Source organism: Pimephales promelas, chromosome 4 (assembly GCF_988280905.1).
Source record: "Pimephales promelas chromosome 4, fPimPro1.hap1.1, whole genome shotgun sequence".
In the NCBI taxonomy this organism is placed as follows: Eukaryota; Metazoa; Chordata; class Actinopteri; order Cypriniformes; family Leuciscidae; genus Pimephales; species Pimephales promelas.
Window position 1 is genome coordinate 28704058 of NC_142772.1, and position 18948 is coordinate 28723005.

General features: G+C 38.1%; 1 protein-coding gene across 3 annotated transcripts; it reads left to right on the plus strand.

Moving 5' to 3' along the window:
• Positions 1–117: 117 nt before the first annotated feature.
• On the plus strand, positions 118–18696 carry arhgap35b (Rho GTPase activating protein 35b). Of its 3 annotated transcripts, none has more exons than XM_039659079.2 (7): positions 118–867; positions 7793–11760; positions 11922–12063; positions 12431–12508; positions 12768–12899; positions 13083–13188; positions 13280–18696. In XM_039659079.2, exons 2-7 carry the CDS (start codon positions 8032–8034, stop codon positions 13644–13646), a joined length of 4554 nt encoding a protein of 1517 aa, XP_039515013.2. In that variant the 5' UTR covers positions 118–867; positions 7793–8031; the 3' UTR covers positions 13647–18696. The 3 variants fall into 3 exon arrangements, with proteins under 3 accessions (XP_039515013.2, XP_039515012.2, XP_039515015.2); XM_039659078.2 differs by having other exon boundaries at positions 118–863; XM_039659081.2 differs by having other exon boundaries at positions 118–639.
• Positions 18697–18948: the final 252 nt, after the last annotated feature.

The window sequence follows — 18948 nt, forward strand, 5'->3', positions numbered from 1 at the left end:
TTGTTTGATATACTGCGTCACGTAGTTATTTATTTATTTATTTTTTATACGATCACAATAATCTGCAACAACATCAATCACTATCTGTCCATGAAAGGATGATGCTTCTCCTTTAGGTCGGGCCTGCCTCCGCGTGCGCGCGCGGTGTACTTGCTTGTAATTGGCTCAGCGCTGTGCTGTTGTCCATGCGCCACTGGGCGAGTCTCGGCTGTCTAACCCTCTTTTATCCACAAAAAAGGAGAGCGAAAAGGGGCAGACTCAGAGTTGGGTTCGGGCGGACGGACCGCCATCATTGGGAGCCTTGGACAACCACTTTCACCTATACGTACATATATTTCTTAACATTTAAAGACATGCGTGGCCCATATAGCTCGAGATTTGGCTACGAAAAACTGTATGTTGTGTCTCACTAGTGTTAAAGCATCGCTGCATGCTGTCGGCACACGATGGCATTTTATGGCCACAACAAAGGGCATTATACTTGACTGAAACCAACGTGCTTTGGCCGGAGGAAGACACTAAAACAAGCCTTTTTTCCCGCACGGAAACGACTGGCCTCCAAGAAAGGACATTTCTTTGTTTGGATATGTTTAGCCGTCGGTGGATTTTCCCAGCCCTTTCCATACTAACGCGAGATCAGTAAGTTGCGTCTGACAATATTAGCTACCTCTTGCAAACTGCAAGTCTGTCAAGCCACAATCAAAGAGCCCCTACGGAATTTAATGTCCTCGGATTTTTGCGTTGTCTTTTGTTTTCCTTTCTTTCTGGTTTCTAACAACATTGGCCGAGCCGGTTGTTGTAGCCTTCTCCCGCTGGCCTGGAAGAGGGATTGAGAAGGGAAAGGGAGGACGGAGAAATGCACTGTATGTATGTATTTTCCCCGGTATTTCGTTAAAATCAATATAGCGAGCAAAGTAGTCTGTGTCACATTTTTCAGCCCCTGAAGAAGCCTATAAATCGAGTAGCCTATCTTTAAATAAGGAGTAGAGTAGTACCGAAGAGAAATTGTACGTTTAAATAAAAATGATTACTGTCTGTTGTGCAGGCAGCGACGTGGTTGTTTTAAAAACGGTATTATCTTGCACTCTTACAATCTCAGAATGTTTTAAGTTGGAAGACTATTTTCTCACGTGATGTGCACCTTGTTAGTTGCTATGTAACGCTGGACAGAATCACAGAGCATTGAATGGTAGAACGGCAACGGATGGTAACGACTCAAACAAATTTATTATAACGGCATACCCTTTTATATACATGGGGAAAATGTTAAAGACAAATTGAGAGCAATTTCTGTTGCAGACTGCAGTACCAAACAGACAGCTGAGCCGTTCGTAGGAAGGCAGTTCTGAACCATGACGCATTACGTAGCTGGTATTTCTTGCTTAGGCTGTGTTAGGCCTATATAGGCTTTAAGGATGAAATGAAATCCTTTATCATTTGCTTTCTTTAGGGTTCAGAACTTCAGATGTGTATTTTGCTTGAAGAGTGTGTCGTGATGTGTTTACTTTGCCAGGACAGTGTTTGATGTAAGCCTATGTTAAAGCCATATATTTCTCAATGTCTAACAACACAACACAGTGGGTTACAGCCAGGGCTGGACTGGGAAATCTCACTCTCATCCAGGCCATACACTACAGTTTTGGAACCATGGACAACCCTATTTTTGTATGGCCATCACATAAAAAAAAGGTTAACATCCTTAGGCTGGGCCCATGCAAAATAATTAAAGGTTCTCTCTTGAAATGCACCATCACTTCCATTTTCCTTTTCTTTCTCTTCATTTCCCCTGATATCTTTCTCTCTCTTCCATGTGTGTACTTTTTTGTTACTTCTTCTCCAGCAGGTGTTACTGTTATAAACAGAACTGTCTCAACCTTGTTGCAAAACAACCACCATTGTGTTTGAACATAATCTAAATGTATTTTCTTTAAATTCAAAGTAGCCCATTTCATTAGGACAATGTCTTGTGGGATTCAGGGCCTTTTGTGTCCCCAGTAAAGATCCTGATCTTACTGCCTTAAAATGTGGGACTGTAAAATTTAAATGTCTTCATAAATAATACCATTTGAACTCTAAGCATATTAAATTTGACTAAAAAAATAATGTGAGAATTGTTTACAACATTTGAACCACCACACATCACAATTTTTCCTATGTTCCCAGACTTGCCCATACTTAATTTTCATGATAAATACCATACTTACTGTATGTGATTCCCCTCCTACGCCCCCCCCATCACCTTTTTTACATTGTTGGGTATATCTGTAAATTCATTTGATCAAATATAATAAATATGTTTAGTTTGTCCCTCAAATGATCCACACATTTGATGTGGTCAACTTTAATACATCACTGTTGATATAAAAAAAGTAAAATGATGAAAAGCAATGTTTAAAATCACAATTTAAAAACCCATGCAATTCATCATTTGATAAACCTGGGTTAGCTTCTTTTTTCTCAGACATGGTGCAGTGGCTGGTTTTAGGTCAGATTGTCCAGTGGTCATTTAGAGTGATTGTGAAAGTAATTTGTTTCAAGTTGTAGTAGTGTATACAAATTCTTTGGTAACGTTTTACAGATAGTTTCCTATCAAAATCCACCACAAATAAAAGTAATTTTGTAATTGGTTGAATGTGTGGGATAGGAAATCATCAATCCATCCATTCTTTATAACCACCTTTCAACCAACCTATTTTTTCCACCCCTGTTATTACTTTGTCTACCTACCCTGTTACGCAGATTTTTCATTTTAACTGATATGCCTTTAAGGGACAAAGGAACATGAGTTGTCGAAACTACAACTAATTATTTAAAGGGATACTCCACTTTTTTTTGGAAATAGGCTCATTTTACAACTCCCCCAGAGTTAAACTGTTGAGTTTTACTGTTTTTGAATCCATTCAGCCGATCTCCGGTTCGGAGAGCAGGCCCAATATTATGACGCAGCTCCTGAAAATAGTGCCCGGGACTAAGTTTGTGTAGTCATCACGCCTGCTGCACTCATGGTACGGCAGTAAAGTTTCTTGATTATTATGCAGGAATGAGAGTATAGTTCCCTGCATATCAGCCTAGAAAATCGCACATCTTTACATTTTCCGTCTGTCTTAGTGCACGATGTAACTACAGAAGAGTCAAGTTTTAAATGGGAAAAATATTGAAACACTTTGGTAATTTTTTTGGGAAAAATGTTAATTGTCTTGTGCACTTCAATGATGTATGCTAAGCTATGCTAAAAGTGACTTGAGATCAGCTGAATGGATTCAAAAACGGTAAAACTCAACAGATTAACTCTGGGGGAGTTGTAAAATGAGCCTATTTCCAAAAAAAGTGGAGTATCCCTTTAAAGAACTGACCTGAACAGGTCAGTCATTTTGTTACATTTCGCTGCTGCTTCTTGGAGACCTTTCCCTCTCTGCTAAACCAGGATTCACAAACTCTTTAAATGTTCACCATGGTCCATTTCTGAGAGTATAAACTATCACATCTTAGTAAGATATGTCAACATTTGAATGGCTTTAAAGGTTTTTTTTTTATTATATTTGTATCGTTAGCTATTTGAGTAATGGAAGGGACAGCACACACTTTATTACAGTTCATAGGAGTTGTTTTACAGATATAAAGTTTCTGAAATAAAATAAAATAATCTGTTTATTAAGCACCCCTAAAAAGGTTTGTATTTGTTTACTGTTAGTTGTAACAAGTGTTTTTGTGTAATTCACTGTGTATGTTGTTGATAATGCGAGAGAGAGAGAGAGAGAGAGAGAGAGAGATTATGGATTAGACTTTAATACGCACTACTGTGTACAGTACTGTGTTTTATTCAGCTCTTGCGGTGATTTTCTGGAGTGAAAACTGATGCTTCATCTTTTGTGTGAATTAAAACGTAATAAAACTCATCAGTACATTTTTGGCCATCTTATGGATGGGGTTCGGTACAACAGGCTTGGGGGAAACCAGGGATGGTTGTAACATGGGTCAGTTGTAACAATTCCAATCTCTCCAATCAGGAACTAGTTACAAATCCCCTGATTCACTTCGTACATGCTCACTTTAGTCCTTATTCCACATGTAATAAAGTAGAGCCCTGTGGATAACACTGCAGATGTTAGAGTGGAAAAAACAATTTTTAGGTATACGTTACTTTTTTTTACTTTGTTTATTTTTGTCATGGGAATTTCTGCTTTATATTTAAACTCATCAAATTAAAATGTTTATTGTTTGTCTGTGTAGATATTTTCAAGCTATTTTCAAGTTGTTAGTTCTATTTTTTTGCCTGCTAAAGTTTTGCCTGTTAGCTGTAAGGTGAGCTAGTAAACATGACTCTGGGTTAGTTGTAACAACAATCAAACGTTACAACCCAACCCCTAACACCTTACACCCGTCACACACACAAACACACACACACACACATACACACACGTTCAATTTAAATTTTATTATGGCTGATACTATAACTGGCAGTAACAAACGTTCACCAACACAATGTTCAAGTGTTTAATTTCAATTTATTATGGTCAATTACTATGAGTTAGAGTAACAAACTTAAAAGTAACACACAGAGAATGTTCAATTTCAATTTTATTATGGCCAATACTATGACTAACAGTAACAAACAAGTTTACCCATGAACAAAGTTTTGTGTTCAAGTTAAATGTGTAATGGTCAATTACTATGACTAAGAGTTACAGACACACACATCAGTTATATTGAAAAGTTAGTGTTAAAAACATCACCCCTGTGGATCTCATAATGTTACATCTCACCCCAACGTATGTTAGAAGAACTAACCCAGACTATGGAGTGAATTGTAACATTTCACTCCTGTTTAAAACTAAACCATGCATTCTCTGTTTGTGTTGCAAAGAGCAAAGATAAGTTATGTCGTTTGATAGCAGACACTTGCAATTTAAACAACATAGGTTAAATATGCCACATATATATATATAAAGTTGCTTAAGCAAGTGGTCAAATATTTAACCATGTAGCCTACTTATATTAAAATCGCAAACAATTTAAATGAAAACTTAAAATTGACAAAAACAGCCGACTTTCAGCCTTTTCATTTGCATTTGAATTTCAATACCATGAATCTGGCATGTTCCAAAGAACTTATTTTTCCACCTCCGCGAATGAGACGAGTGTGTTCATTATGTCCTTGTTGAGGTAAATTGTAGTTTTCCTTGCTTAACCCCGGTCATTTAGTCTGTATGCTTCATAATAGGGGGATTCCTATTTATATGTTTATTTCATTTATAAAGTACCATACTTTTTCATGGTTCAGAACTGTTTTTTTTGTTTTGTTTTTTTTTGTAATAAAGTTGACCATATTTTACGTGGGCTGCTATGTTTGTTTTCATTCATTATACAATTAAAAAACTATCAGTTGATTAATCTGTTATCAGCCAGTGTGGTGCAACCTAGATATCGTTATCTTTAAAATCTGCTATCGGCCGAACTCTATTGTTAATAGTGGTTTAATTTCACAGTGGTGACAAACGGTGTTGAAAGTTAAGGGCAAGCATGATCGTTACCTGTCTGTCACCAATAAAAGCAGGTCTGGGATATGTCGGTGCTGCTCGCCTGCAGAGCATGCGGTCTCACAGAATTATTAAGAATAAGTACTCGGGCACACGCTAAGAATTGATGGGACAAATGTAAACACTAACTAAACTATAAAATGTCTTGCAAAAAGGGCTCTTATCTTATCAGATTCCAAATGGTCCGGCCACTTGGGGGTCTATCTGTGCAGTGCAATTGTTACTTCAACTACTTGGAAGCTGTTACTTCAAGCTGCAAAATGGGATCAAGAACAGTTTTAATTAGAAATGTTTTAAAGAAATAATTTACAATTTATTTTAATAATGATCAAACTACCTAAGTGCCCTTGATAATGGTTCACCCCAAAATGGAAATTCTTTAAGAAAACATCTACATTTTCTTTAGTGGAACACACTAGGTGAATTCTGGAATCGTTCGCTCTCTTTTCAGTATAATGTAAATTGATGAGTACTGAGGCTGTCAAGCTACAAAATGACAGAAAAAGCATCATAAGAGGAGCACAAAAATGAAAATATTCAAATGCCTTCAGAAGACATGGAATATAGACATAGCCCATTATATCAGCCACTTAGGAATGCTTTAAGGGTGTTTTTGTGTCCCCATTCATTGTAATGGCATGGGGGAAAATCAGTTACATTATTTACAATTTTCTTATTTCATAAAAGACAGCCATATGGGTGTGGAATGACATATGAGTGAGGAACTTTTTTGGGGATGTGCTATTGTGATTTAATTGATACAGATATAGATAAAGAAAGAAATTTTTAAAATATGGTTGATATTCTATTCAGTAGATGTCATTGGTTTACAAAATGCTGTTAGATCATGCTCTTTAATTACTTTGAAGCAAACTGTTGTTTACCCCTAATTACTGGGGTTCAATGGGAAGCAAAAATTACATTTTGCTGCCTTTTTACACTTAATTCAGGTTTTTATTTTTTTGTATTTATTATATTTTGCCTCAGCTTTTTGCATGTAGTGTTGTTTAATTAAATATTATACATATTTAGAACCTGAATATAGAAATTTGGAATGAACAACTACAGAACACCATATAGCAACCATAAGTATTAAGGATGCCAACAATTAATCGATTAATTGTCGATAATTTGATCGATACAACATATTGATAGTCGATTAAGCAAGGTCATCATTTGAAGAGTGTTGCCCAACACTGTTTTGCAAAAATTTTGTGTGTTTAAGCACAAGGAGAATTAAAAGAGGACTCAATTTTGTTTTCACACACTGTCTAAAACACAGCTCTCTGTGTACGCAAACATTAGCAAGACTTAGAAACATATAGATTAGAAATTATTAACTTTCATTCAATGATTAAACTTTGCAACTAATTTTTGAATGGAATGCTCGTTGAACTGTAGGGCCTGGTCCGTATGTATCACGGATCAACAACGATCTGTTACACCTCTAATTGTTAGAAATGACTCTGCTGTGAAAATGTCATCTATTTTAATTTAGATCCTCCCAATGCCATTATGCCAAAATTTTAAATATTGTTGATGATAAAACTAATGATTTCGACTCCTACTTTCTATCCCTGTGTTGATTGATAAAAGACAATTTTTTTTGACAAGACTCGCTGTTGACTTTTTTGGGTATCAGAAAAAACCCTCTTGACTGGTTTTGAATACCAGACAAAATGGGTGTAAAAATACTGGTTTCAACATTAACAACATTTTTGGCTTTGAAACAATCTGACATTTCTCTGAAAATGTCTAGATTTTAAAATGATATTATGCACACTGATTTTAAGTGGTATTTGGGGAATTGTGCAACAATAGCCAATTGTTAACTTAACACAAATATACAGAACAACATATACTTCATGAAGCCAAGTTTAAGTAGATTGTGAATTATGATTGTAGAGTGATTTTGAAGTAAACTGTGTTGCCTTACTAGTTTTTAGTATTCATATACTGTTGTGTAGGTTTGCTAGCATAGGAATGGATCAAAATAAGAATCTGATGATCTATAATCAGAAATTGATTTGTAATAATCAAAAATAATTAACATTATTGAAGAAACAATATTATGCATTATTAGAAATATTTATTAGTTTCAATGTAGGATTACAGGGTTACCGTATTTATTTAATATTTTAATATCTGTAAGAATGATTAAAGTAGCATTATATTTTCTTTATACTTTTAGGCAAGCAAAGCGCATGAATTTGCTGATAATTGGTTTGTTCTTTCTCTCTCCCTTTCTCATTTAGGTTAGCCCCAATTCCCTTTTCACTTCTCCATGCCCCCCTGCTTATCTCTCATTAGTCCCCTCTAATATGGCCAAAAATGCAAGCCACTTTCTTGACTTGAAAGGATGACTGAAACATCAAAACTAAAGCCACAATTGTAAATCAAATACAGGGCCCTGCTTTCAACGTTTTATGGAGACATTCTAAAGATTCTGCCTCTGCCAACCTTTGGGGAATGGCAAGATGAATGCCTGTGTACGATGATGATGGCTAAAAAGCAAGAATCCCGAATGCCTATCTACAACCTTGTTGTTGTTGGCCTGTCGGGAACTGAGAAGGAGAAAGGGCAATGTGGAGTTGGCAAATCCTGCCTTTGTAACCGTTTTGTCCGCCCTAGTGCAGATGACTTCCATCTTGATCACACTTCTGTGTTAAGTACCAGTGACTTCGGTGGCCGGGTTGTCAACAATGACCATTTCCTGTTTTGGGGAGAGGTGGGGAGAGTTTTGGAAGATGGTGCAGACTGCAGGATGCATGTGGTTGAACAGACAGAATTCATTGATGACCAGACATTCCAGCCTCATCGCAGCACAGCCTTACAGCCCTACATCAAAAGAGCTGCCTCCACCAAACTGGCTTCTGCTGAAAAACTCATGTACTTCTGCACTGATCAATTGGGACTGGAGCAAGATTTCGAACAGAAGCAAATGCCCGAAGGCAAGTTGCAGGTGGATGGCTTTCTGCTTTGTGTTGATGTCAGTCGTGGAATGAACCGAAACTTTGATGATCAAATGAAATTTGTCACCAACCTATACAATCACTTAAGCAAGACAAAAAAGCCTATTGTGCTGGTTCTCACTAAGTGTGATGAGGGTGTGGAGCGATATATCAAGGATTCTCATACATTTGCCATTACAAAAAAGAACTTGCAAGTTGTTGAAACTTCGGCACGGTCCAATGTCAATGTTGACTTGGCTTTCCTTACCTTGATACAGCTCATTGATAAGGGAAGAGGTAAGCCCAAGATCATGCCTTACTTTGAGGCATTGAAACACCAGAGTCAACTGATCGCCTCTGCAAAAGACCGCTATGAGTGGTTGGTGAACCACATTGTGAAGAATCACAATGAAACTTGGCCCAACATCAGCCGACGAATGCAGACTTCACCTGAATACAAGGAGTATGTATTTTTAGAAGGTACAGGTAAAGCTAAGAAGCTATTTCAACAACATATTCACCGGCTAAAACAGGAGCATATTGAAAAGCGTCGTAAAGCATACTTGAGTGCTCTTCCACTCGCCTTAAGTAGCTTGGTGTCCGAGTTGGATGAAATTGAGCATTTGAGCTGGTCTGGGGTCCAAAAGGTCCTTGAGTCTAAAAAAGACTTTGATCATTGGTTTGTGGTACTGGACGATGCGCCATGGGAGGACACGCCACATCTTGATAACATGGAAGATGAGCGCATCCCCTTTGATGTGCTAGACACCACGGCTGCTGAAATAATCTTTGATGCACACCTTGAACACTTGCGCAATGAATGCAAGCGTGCCCAGATGCGTCATGAGTTCAAAGCAAAATTAGCATCTTCCCCTTTCGTTACCCCTGGCAAACCCTGGGAGGAGGCCCGAAGCTTTATCATGAATGAAGACTTCTACCAGTGGCTTGAAGAGCCAGACTATTTGGACATCTATAACCGGCACCAGAAAGCAATCATAGACAGGGCAAAAGAAGATTTTCAGGAGCTTTTACTAGAGTACTCTGAACTCTTCTATGAACTTGAGCTGGATGCCAAACCTAGTAAAGAGAAAATGGGAGCAATTCAAGAAGTGTTAGGTGAAGAACAACGCTTCAAGGCACTCCAGAAATTGCAAGCTGAAAGGGATGCTTTAGTGCTGAAACACATCCATTTTGTGTATCATCCTACAAAGGAAACATGCCCGAACTGCCCACACTGTGTGGACCATAAAATTGAGCAAATACTTGTTTCATGCTTCCCAAAACAATACCCTTCCTTCGGAAAGACCCATTTGATTGATGGAAAAGTAGATAGAATCAATCTTGTTATACTGGGAAAAGATGGACTTGCAAGAGAATTAGCTAATGAGATTCGGGCATTGTGTACCAATGATGATCATTATGTGCTTGAAGGTAGAATGTATGAACTTGTCCTTCGGCCAATTGAGGGCAATGTTAGACTTCCTGTTAATTCGTTTCATACATCTACATTTACTCCTCATGGATGCCTGTGTTTATACAATTCAAAAGAGTCTTTGTCCTATGTTGTAGAAAGTATTGAGAAGTTGCGAGAGTCTACGCTTGGCAGAAAGGACAACCATATGGCTCAGCTTCCCCTGTCACTCTTATTAGTAACCAAAAGAGGTGTTGGAGGACTGGGTGACATTGGTGGCGAGACAGCTCAAGCATTAATCTCACAGGGTCAGCAGGTAGCCCTAAAACTGCATTGTAACTACCTGGAACCTGCCTCCCCAGGCACTGGCTATGGGAGAAATGTGAATGAAAAGCAGATCAACCAGGTTTTAAAGGTTCTACTTGAAACAAGGAGGACTTCTACATTTCGTAGCTGTTCTCCACCTGCACCTCCGCTGCCTCCTTGTATTCGAGACTTACAGCAGGACCAGAGCCCAGAAGCTGAATTACGTATTGTCTTGTGCCTAATGTGTGGAGACTCCTACGACATTGATCAACTTCTTGCTCCATTCCTGCTTCCTCAGCATTGCAAGCCGACCTCTCCCCAAACAAGTGGCACTTCAGTGCTGCTAGAACAAACAATTGGTGGACACAAGCATACAATTGAGTTGTCCCTACTGTCATACCACTCTTCTTTTGTCACTCGTAAGAGTCGGCTGGTCCATGGCTACATCGCTGTATACTCTGCTAGCCGCAAGGCTTCTTTTGAAACCCTGTGTGCCTTTTTGTGTGAGGTTCAGGACATCATACCAGTACAGCTGCTTGCTGTGGGAGAAACCCAGTCTGATCTTTTGGACTCTGAGTTTGCTCATGAGATGTTAGTCCAAGGTGAAGAACTGGCCCATGAACTTGAGGGACGGTTTTGCAGTATTGTCTGTGGCCCTGGTGGAGTTGTTGGAGGACTTCACAAACTAGACCTGTTGGAACAATTTTTCACAGAGGTATTAGAAAAGAGAACCATTGTTGAGGCCAGTCATATGTATGAAAACATTGCAGAAGCCAGTAGCACAAATGAGAATGTGTATTCACCACACTGTGGCTCCCCAAGCCCTGTCACAATGCTGTTAGATTCTGAGGAAGACATGGAAGCTTCCCCGCCTTACCATGATGGTACACTCACCTCTCATGGTGGATTCAAACTGCCTGACCTGGACTCAGGTGACACATTCTCTGTGATCTCTGACCTCAGCACCTTTGAAAACAAGTTAAATAATAAAGTTCCTCCACAAGTGAGACCCAAGCCTAGTGTCACATTTGACCTTAGAAAATCAAATTTCAACCCCTACGTAGATGCAGTTAGCCATAGGCGTTCACTTACATCCAATGTGACGTGGCCTCTAGGAGGAGATTACGATCCGTCAGACTATGCTGAGCCAATGGATGCTGTCTGTAAGCCACGCCCCAGCTATGAGGACAGCATATATTCTGTACCACATGACAGCACACAGGGCAAAATTATTACCATCCGCAATTCCAATCGGATCCATTCTAATGGAGGAGGCAATGGTTCAGACAGTGAAGGGGATGGCAGCTCGTTGGAGAGACGTCGCAAATTTTCAGCAGCAAGGGTAAAGCCACGGCTCTACCGTGATCGTTCCAAACGTCTGGGGAAGTTCAGCAGTTTCCGCACTAGTTTTTCCATTGGTAGCGATGATGAGATTGGCACACTCACAAGGTCAAAAGACGATGATGTTTCAGCACTGAAGACAGACATACTCAATGAAGAAGGAGAAGATCCTAAAAAGAGGAACATACTGAAAAGTCTTCGCCGACCAGGCAAAGTAAGACTTATCTATTTATTTTACATGACTTTTTAAAGTATGCTCATCTGTTTTTAACATTGTGATATTTAAATTAATATTTTTTAGCTTTGGAAGCTTTTAAGGCATTAAAGAGTCTTGTATAATTGTCAAATAAATTGTATTTGTTTTGCTGTTTGTAGAAAACAAGACCAAAGCCTCGTCATTCTATCTCTAAGCCTTTGGAGAGTAACTACTTCGGCGTGCCTCTGGTGAATGTGGTTTCCCTTGAACGACCTATTCCGGTTTTCATTGACAAGTGTATTCGTTATATTGAAGCCACAGGTACAGTTGCTGCTGCTGCTGTTTTACCAACATACTCACCCTATAACAGTTGTGCTTAAGGAACCATATAAGCTTATCATTATTGCAGTGTCCAGTTAAAATTAGATGCTTAATGGGCTGTAGCTGTCATTAGTCACACCACAGCATAGTATTGCACATAGCTCCCTTTTTTGACTGGATTTCAGCTATGGTCTTATAATAAAGATTGTAGAAGCATATTAATGTGAATTTAAGTAGTTAAATTAGTTCAATTATATTGGACACTTAAAATAGAGTGACGTACCTAATGTCTTAAAATGTTTAGGAGTTTATTTTTTAGGTAAGATGACTTGCCTCGAAATCGTCTTATTTATCAAATCTCTCTCAGGTTTGACAACAGAGGGTATCTACAGGGTAAGTGGGAATAAGGCAGAAATAGAGAGCACGCAGAGACAGTTTGAACAGGGTAAGTTTAGAAGGATTTCAATACTTCAAAATTGTTGTGGATTATAGATTGGTTAGTGGATTAATGTGGTTTTAAGGCACGCATGGCTAAATATAGTTTGTATGTGTGTATGTTAACAGCATGAGAAAGCTTTTCATTTTAAATAAATTCATTTTATTTGTTATATTCCACATTAAAAATAATTGGATAAGTTCTGCTCTTTTGACTTTCTTTTCTTTCTTTAGTTCTCTAACACTCTCACTTTGTTCATTTATCTTAGACCACAATCTGGACCTTGTGGAGAAGGACTTCACTGTGAACACAGTTGCTGGGGCAATGAAAAGTTTCTTCTCTGAGCTGCCTGAACCTCTGGTTCCTTATAGCTCTCAGGAAGAACTGGTGGAAGCTTTCAGTAAGATTTCATTTAGCATTCTTAAATATTTTGTGAAAAATATAATAATGGAAATGCATCCACTTGAATTCTAAACTATTAAAATATTGCATGCAAGGGTAGCAAAATTGGGTGTTATGTCATCCAAAACACAGTGCCTGTCTAAGCCAAAGGTGTTTTTTGTTTGTTTGTTTGTGTGCATAGAAATTAATGATCGGGAACAAAGGCTTCACACAATGAAGGATGTGTTAAGACGATTTCCCAGGGAGAATTTTGATGTCTTCAAATATGTAATGAGCCATCTAAACAAGTGAGTGTCAGACCACCTGCAGTTACAAACTGTTAGAGACTAGTTAAAGTGGAGATACTCTTAACCCTATCTCCCCGTTTCTTTCTTTCAGGGTTAGTCAGTGGAACAGAGTCAACTTAATGACCAGTGAGAATCTCTCCATCTGTTTCTGGCCGACACTAATGCGGCCAGACTTCACCTCTATGGATGCCCTGACAGCTACGCGCACCTACCAGACAATCATCGAGACGTTCATCCATCAGTGTGCTTTTTTCTTTTACAACCAGCCTCCTGCTGAGTCACCCACTGGCCCCTTCGGACTCCCTGGACCACTGGTGCCCTCCGGATTGCCCCCATCCCCCACAGCCACCCCTTCTTACTGCCCTCCGACCCCACATTTTACCCCCATTTTGCAGTCTCCGCCACATTCTCCCCCCCAGAGCCCTCACACAGCCCCTGCAGAACCACAAACGCTGTGAGAAAATGTGACCTGTTGTTTAGTCAACTATACACGCACACACACACACACACACACACACACACACTCAAACTTCAATGCATGCTTACACATCTGCAAACACACTCTGCACACACACACACATCTAAATGACTCTAAAACATGTAGCTTGTTTAGGTCACTGTTGTATGTGGAAAAATATGTGCTGATCGCTCAGTACTTACATCAGGGATGCTCAGTCCTGCTCCTTGAGATCCACCTTCATGCAGAGTTTAGTTCCAGTCTGCTCTAATATATGTCTGTAATTTTTAATGTACCCCAAACCTTGATTGTCTGGTTCAGGTATGTTTAATTTGGCTTCTATCTGAACTCTTTATAGGACTGATCTACAGTTATTTAGACATGCCACACACCAGAAGAAGGTCTGTGTGCTTATGAACATACTTTATTAGTGTGTAACCAACAAAGACTTCAATTACCATGTCAGCACTGGCCTTCATGTACAGAAGGGGATGGTGTTATTTTCCTGAGAGTGGACATAGATATTCTAATCGAGAAGGATATGAGCTGTTTTGAAGGACTTTAAAATATTCCTGTTCTCTTCGTTTCAGTAGAAGGCTTGCATTCATTTTACAACAATATATGTTCTCTTTCTACTCTCTCTTCACATTTCTATATGGATCTGTGATAAAGAGGACAGTATAGTCATGAAAACCATGAAGCACTTGTTCAGTCGTTCGTCTTTTGTTTGTTTGAGAATAATAGAATTAACTTAATTTTGCTCTTACTCAATTTTATTTCAAGAAGAATGAAATCACTTTTGCTGCAACCATATTCACCACTTTGCCTGGCTGTTGTGTTCCACTCAACCAGTGTTGGTTTCTAGCCCATGCCTCTATTTTAAGTTATACGAACTTTAAATGTACCATGGAGGACATTTGTATTCCTTGTTTTCAAGACTTGAAGTTCTGACACCTGATAGCCTAGAAGGAGATGTCTCATGTGGATATTTGCTCATAAATTCACCTAATGGGAGCGTACGCCCTTTCTTTGAAGGCTGCGAGTTAAATGGCAGAGATATCACATGGTTTTAAGGAATGCACTTCCAGTTAGAGCTAGTGAGGGGCTTGAGGTTACTGAGACTGCAGTTTTACTCTGACCCTTAAACATTAGAATCAGCAACTCAACACCCTCATACCTTAATTTTGGACTCAAGTTTAAAACAAAACAAAAAAACATTGAAGGCCTTTTAATGATGCTGACTGGATTAAGAAGTCCGTCGTTTTTACTTAATCTAAAGCACTTTTTTTTGTCTTTTTATATAGACCTGTATTGTGAACCGTGACAATGAATAATGATTGGTTTACATTTTTGCCACCATGTTTAAAAGATGAATGGACTTTTTCTTGGTGAATGTGGAATTGTCACACATATTTCGCCCAATCCTGGACTAAAGTTATTAGTAATGTTTTTTGTCCACTATTATGGTTTTGGACTTCCTGTAAAGGCTGAATTCTGACTAACATTGACCTTAAATCACCTATTTTACATTACAGTCTTCTCCATTTAACTTAATTGGAAGGACACAATTTGCCTCTTCTGCTTCTACCAACTCATGTTCTGTCTAAACTCTTATGGACAAATCCATGATGCAGAAAGACACAATGTTTCAAGTATAGATTGTATGTATATTACCATATTACCTTATTATTTTTTTCTCTTAAACCGTAAATCTTCTAATGTGAAGGAAATTGCTCCTGAACATATTTTGCTTGAAATGCCACTTCCTATTTCTATCCAGCCAAGGTAGAAAAGCTGAAGTACCAAAGTAGTGCAATATGGCTGACGAGGGTTAAACAGCAGTTGTACATATTTTGACGATGGGGTTGGGGATGAGTATGTCATATTCAACTAAAATACTTGACAAATAGCCCGTATGGCAAATCTTTCATGATTTGAAAATGCTTGGGTTCATAATCCTCTTCATTCTGTGTGTCTGCTGCTTTTCTACCAGGCTGAACAAAAGAATCACAACTTTACTTGAAGTGTACTATTTTCCTTTCAAATTGAGATTTTTAGCAAACTGCTTGAAATCTCTAGAATTAGCAGCTAGTCCAGGTGTTGATACTGCCATCTGTACATGTTATACTTGCAAGAGTGCAATTTCTCTTCAAGCTAATGTGATTATTCAAGAAAATGATGGGTAACTGTGATGGTTGTCATAATGGTTCAAGAATTGAGGCCCTTCAAGAGTGCCATGAAATGTTCTATTAAGTAGAAGTGTTTGTAGAAGTAGACATTCTTATAATTTTTTTTATTATCTCCTGAAAGTCTGAGTATGAGAACTTGTTTATTCTCTGTCTGCTGTTGCATTGTGTTGAAGCCACAATCTGGAATACTTGCAAAACCTTGATTAGGTTTGATGCTGCAGAATTAGGAGTCATTTAAACAATCAAAGTGTGCAAAGCTGCGCCTCACAATATCTGTCCTGCTGAGTTTACTTACCTTGAATAAATGAACTTGCCCTAGAAACTGCTAGCTGAGTTTTAGTCAAAATTCTGGGGTACAAGTGATGGTTTTGGAAATTCTGATCTGCCATTTTCTGATCAATTTCGATAATAATTCCTCAGACTTGTAATTAGGGGCCAAGCACTAAAGGTTCGTAGGCACCTATTGTATCCATAGTAGTGTTTTTCTTCTTCTTCTTATTATTATTCTATTCCATAGAACTGCTTGTGGGAAAGTTATGAAATTTGGCACACAGGTAGAGGCTAGTCTGAAATGTCTCAATCCCTACCATCTCCCTCTGTCCAAATTTGCACTCGCGTTTATGCCAATAACTAAAAAATAAAATAAAAATATTTTCCTCTGATTCCTTGGCTCAAGATACGATTGCACCCTATGATGCCATTTTTCATCATGAATTTTTCTGCCATTTTGAATTTTATCAAGAAACCAACCAACTCTAGATCGTGAGACCATTGCTCTGATTTCCATGAAAATTTAACTAGATCATGCTCAGACCATGGTGACAAAAAAGTTATGGAATTCAAGGTTATTCGTCAAACCATTCTCGAATAACCGCCAAAGGATTTAACAAAATGGATGTGAGGCTATATCTCTCAACATGTGTTATTTATATCTATATCTTTATATCATACCTATCATACCTATATCTCTTGGTGTGTTTTATAACAACTATGACTTAAATTGGCTTTATGCACAGCTGCACTACTTCCTGAACTTCAGCCAGCTCCTTGTTTCCTGTCTGCCATTATTGGCCAAATTGATTAATTCAGGTGTGTCTGATTATTGTTGCCATGACTACTGAGGTCAAGCACACCTGAATTAATCAATTTGACCAATAATGGCAGACAGGAAACAAGGAGCTGGCTGAAGTTCAGAAAGTAGTGTGTTATATGACAACTATGACCTGAGGGTAACTTCACAGTGCCATCTAGTGGTGCGGAGATGAAAAAATGGCTATTTTTGCTTTTAACTTCTGAATGATTTGGCAAAAAAAAAAAAAAAAAAAAATCACAAAACTGGTCTAGATTTGGTGCACTGTCAAGTGACCTTTTTGTTGTAAAAAGCTATATTTTGCAAGTGCATTGACGTATCCTTATGAAACTTGGTGTGCCATATTCACCATGCGCTGAAGTTTCTCAAAAGATTTCTCAAAAGACTATGACAGTGCCATATTTAAGTACTATGTACTTACATCAGTACCATAGTCAGGTTTTGATTTTCTTTTAAAACATACTAATCCATTTGTCAGATTTTCATAAAATTCGAGTCTGATCATCTTCTGATCATGCTGGCAAAAAGTTATGGTTTTCCTGGCGGTAGATGAAACTCTTTTTGTTACTCGTATCAATGAATTTGATGCCATAATTCCAAAATGCATCTGAGGCTGTATCTCTGCAAAGCTTGACATATTGACACCAAACATTATTTATGTCATTTGTCACCTCACACTAACCATCAGTTTGTGAACAGCGCCAACTATTGGTAAAATATGATAAGCCATTTAATCATATTATGATTTTATTTTATAATGGTTTTGACTAAATTCCTCTTAAAATGTCTTTAATTACTCATTGTTGCAGTTTGGCTTATACTGATAGCCATTCTGTGTGATTTATGCTTTCTTTGTGCTTGGCCCCTTAATTGCTGCTTTCAGCTATTTATTTTTTTTACTTGAATTTCCCAGAATGATTGAGCCTATGTAGAATATTCACTAGTGTAATCGAAAATAGACTGACCCAGATCTGTATTGAATGCAAGTTATATCAAGGGTCAGTTCATAATAATATAACAACCCTTGCTCTTTGTAAATGAATGTTCTGCTACCCTCTTGTGGCTGTAAGTTGATCAGCAGGTTTGTTTAATCAATATATGAGCGCACTTTCGTAATTGAGAACCTGTTCATGGCTACTAGATTTTTTAATGTGGGCTAGTTTGTGATAGAAGGCTTTAGACTCTTCACCACCTCGTTTCATCCTCTTCCTGGTGCCTTTAGTTTTTATTAATTAGCAGCTTTTTCTGCTATGAGTAGTTGGTTTATTCCCTATTATTTTGCAGAGAAAGACAGCCTTTATGTTATGTTTTTTAAAGAAATGTTTGAGAGGGGAAAAAAAAACCTGTGAGAAATTTAGCAGGGCAGTCTGGCTATATCACAGGGCTCACATAGCATCGTTTGTAAAACTCAAATTGAAGGACTTTCCAAAATGACTAGTGGTGGCCTGGTTGTGTTTTAGTGCAAAACACAACGGCTTTTTCGTTGAACGTAATTGAAAACGTTGTTTCTTTCATATATAAAGAAAAGAAAAAAGTCTTGGTGCTCAGTCTCTTGCTTCTTATTTAAGCTTTTTTAAATGGTGTTAGGCTAGTATAGGTAGCATGCATGACCGAAGGTCTGTACAGGGAGTTTTTTTTTTTTTTTTTGCTGGTTTCAGTGCAAATGTATTTAATTAAGTTGGGGAAAACATTTATCCTGTGATGAAAGAGGGTCAGGACAGGAGGGCTTTAAATAAATGACAACAAACAATAAATACATTTTGTTACATGTATGATGTTCTCAATTTTTTTGTTTCTCATTGTGTTACCTTTTGGTAGTCTGGTGGACTTGGTACATACCGGTATATATGTAATCATAGCTTAAATGTCAATACTGGTTATACAGTAGCCCAATGTTCAAAAGTTTGGGGTAAAACTCTTTAAAGAAAGTGACAGGAGTTGTTTGCTGATGTTTTCTTACTCCATGACCTGAAACAAATATATATCAGCGATATCTAAATGCATTATATTTAGTGCAAATTTGT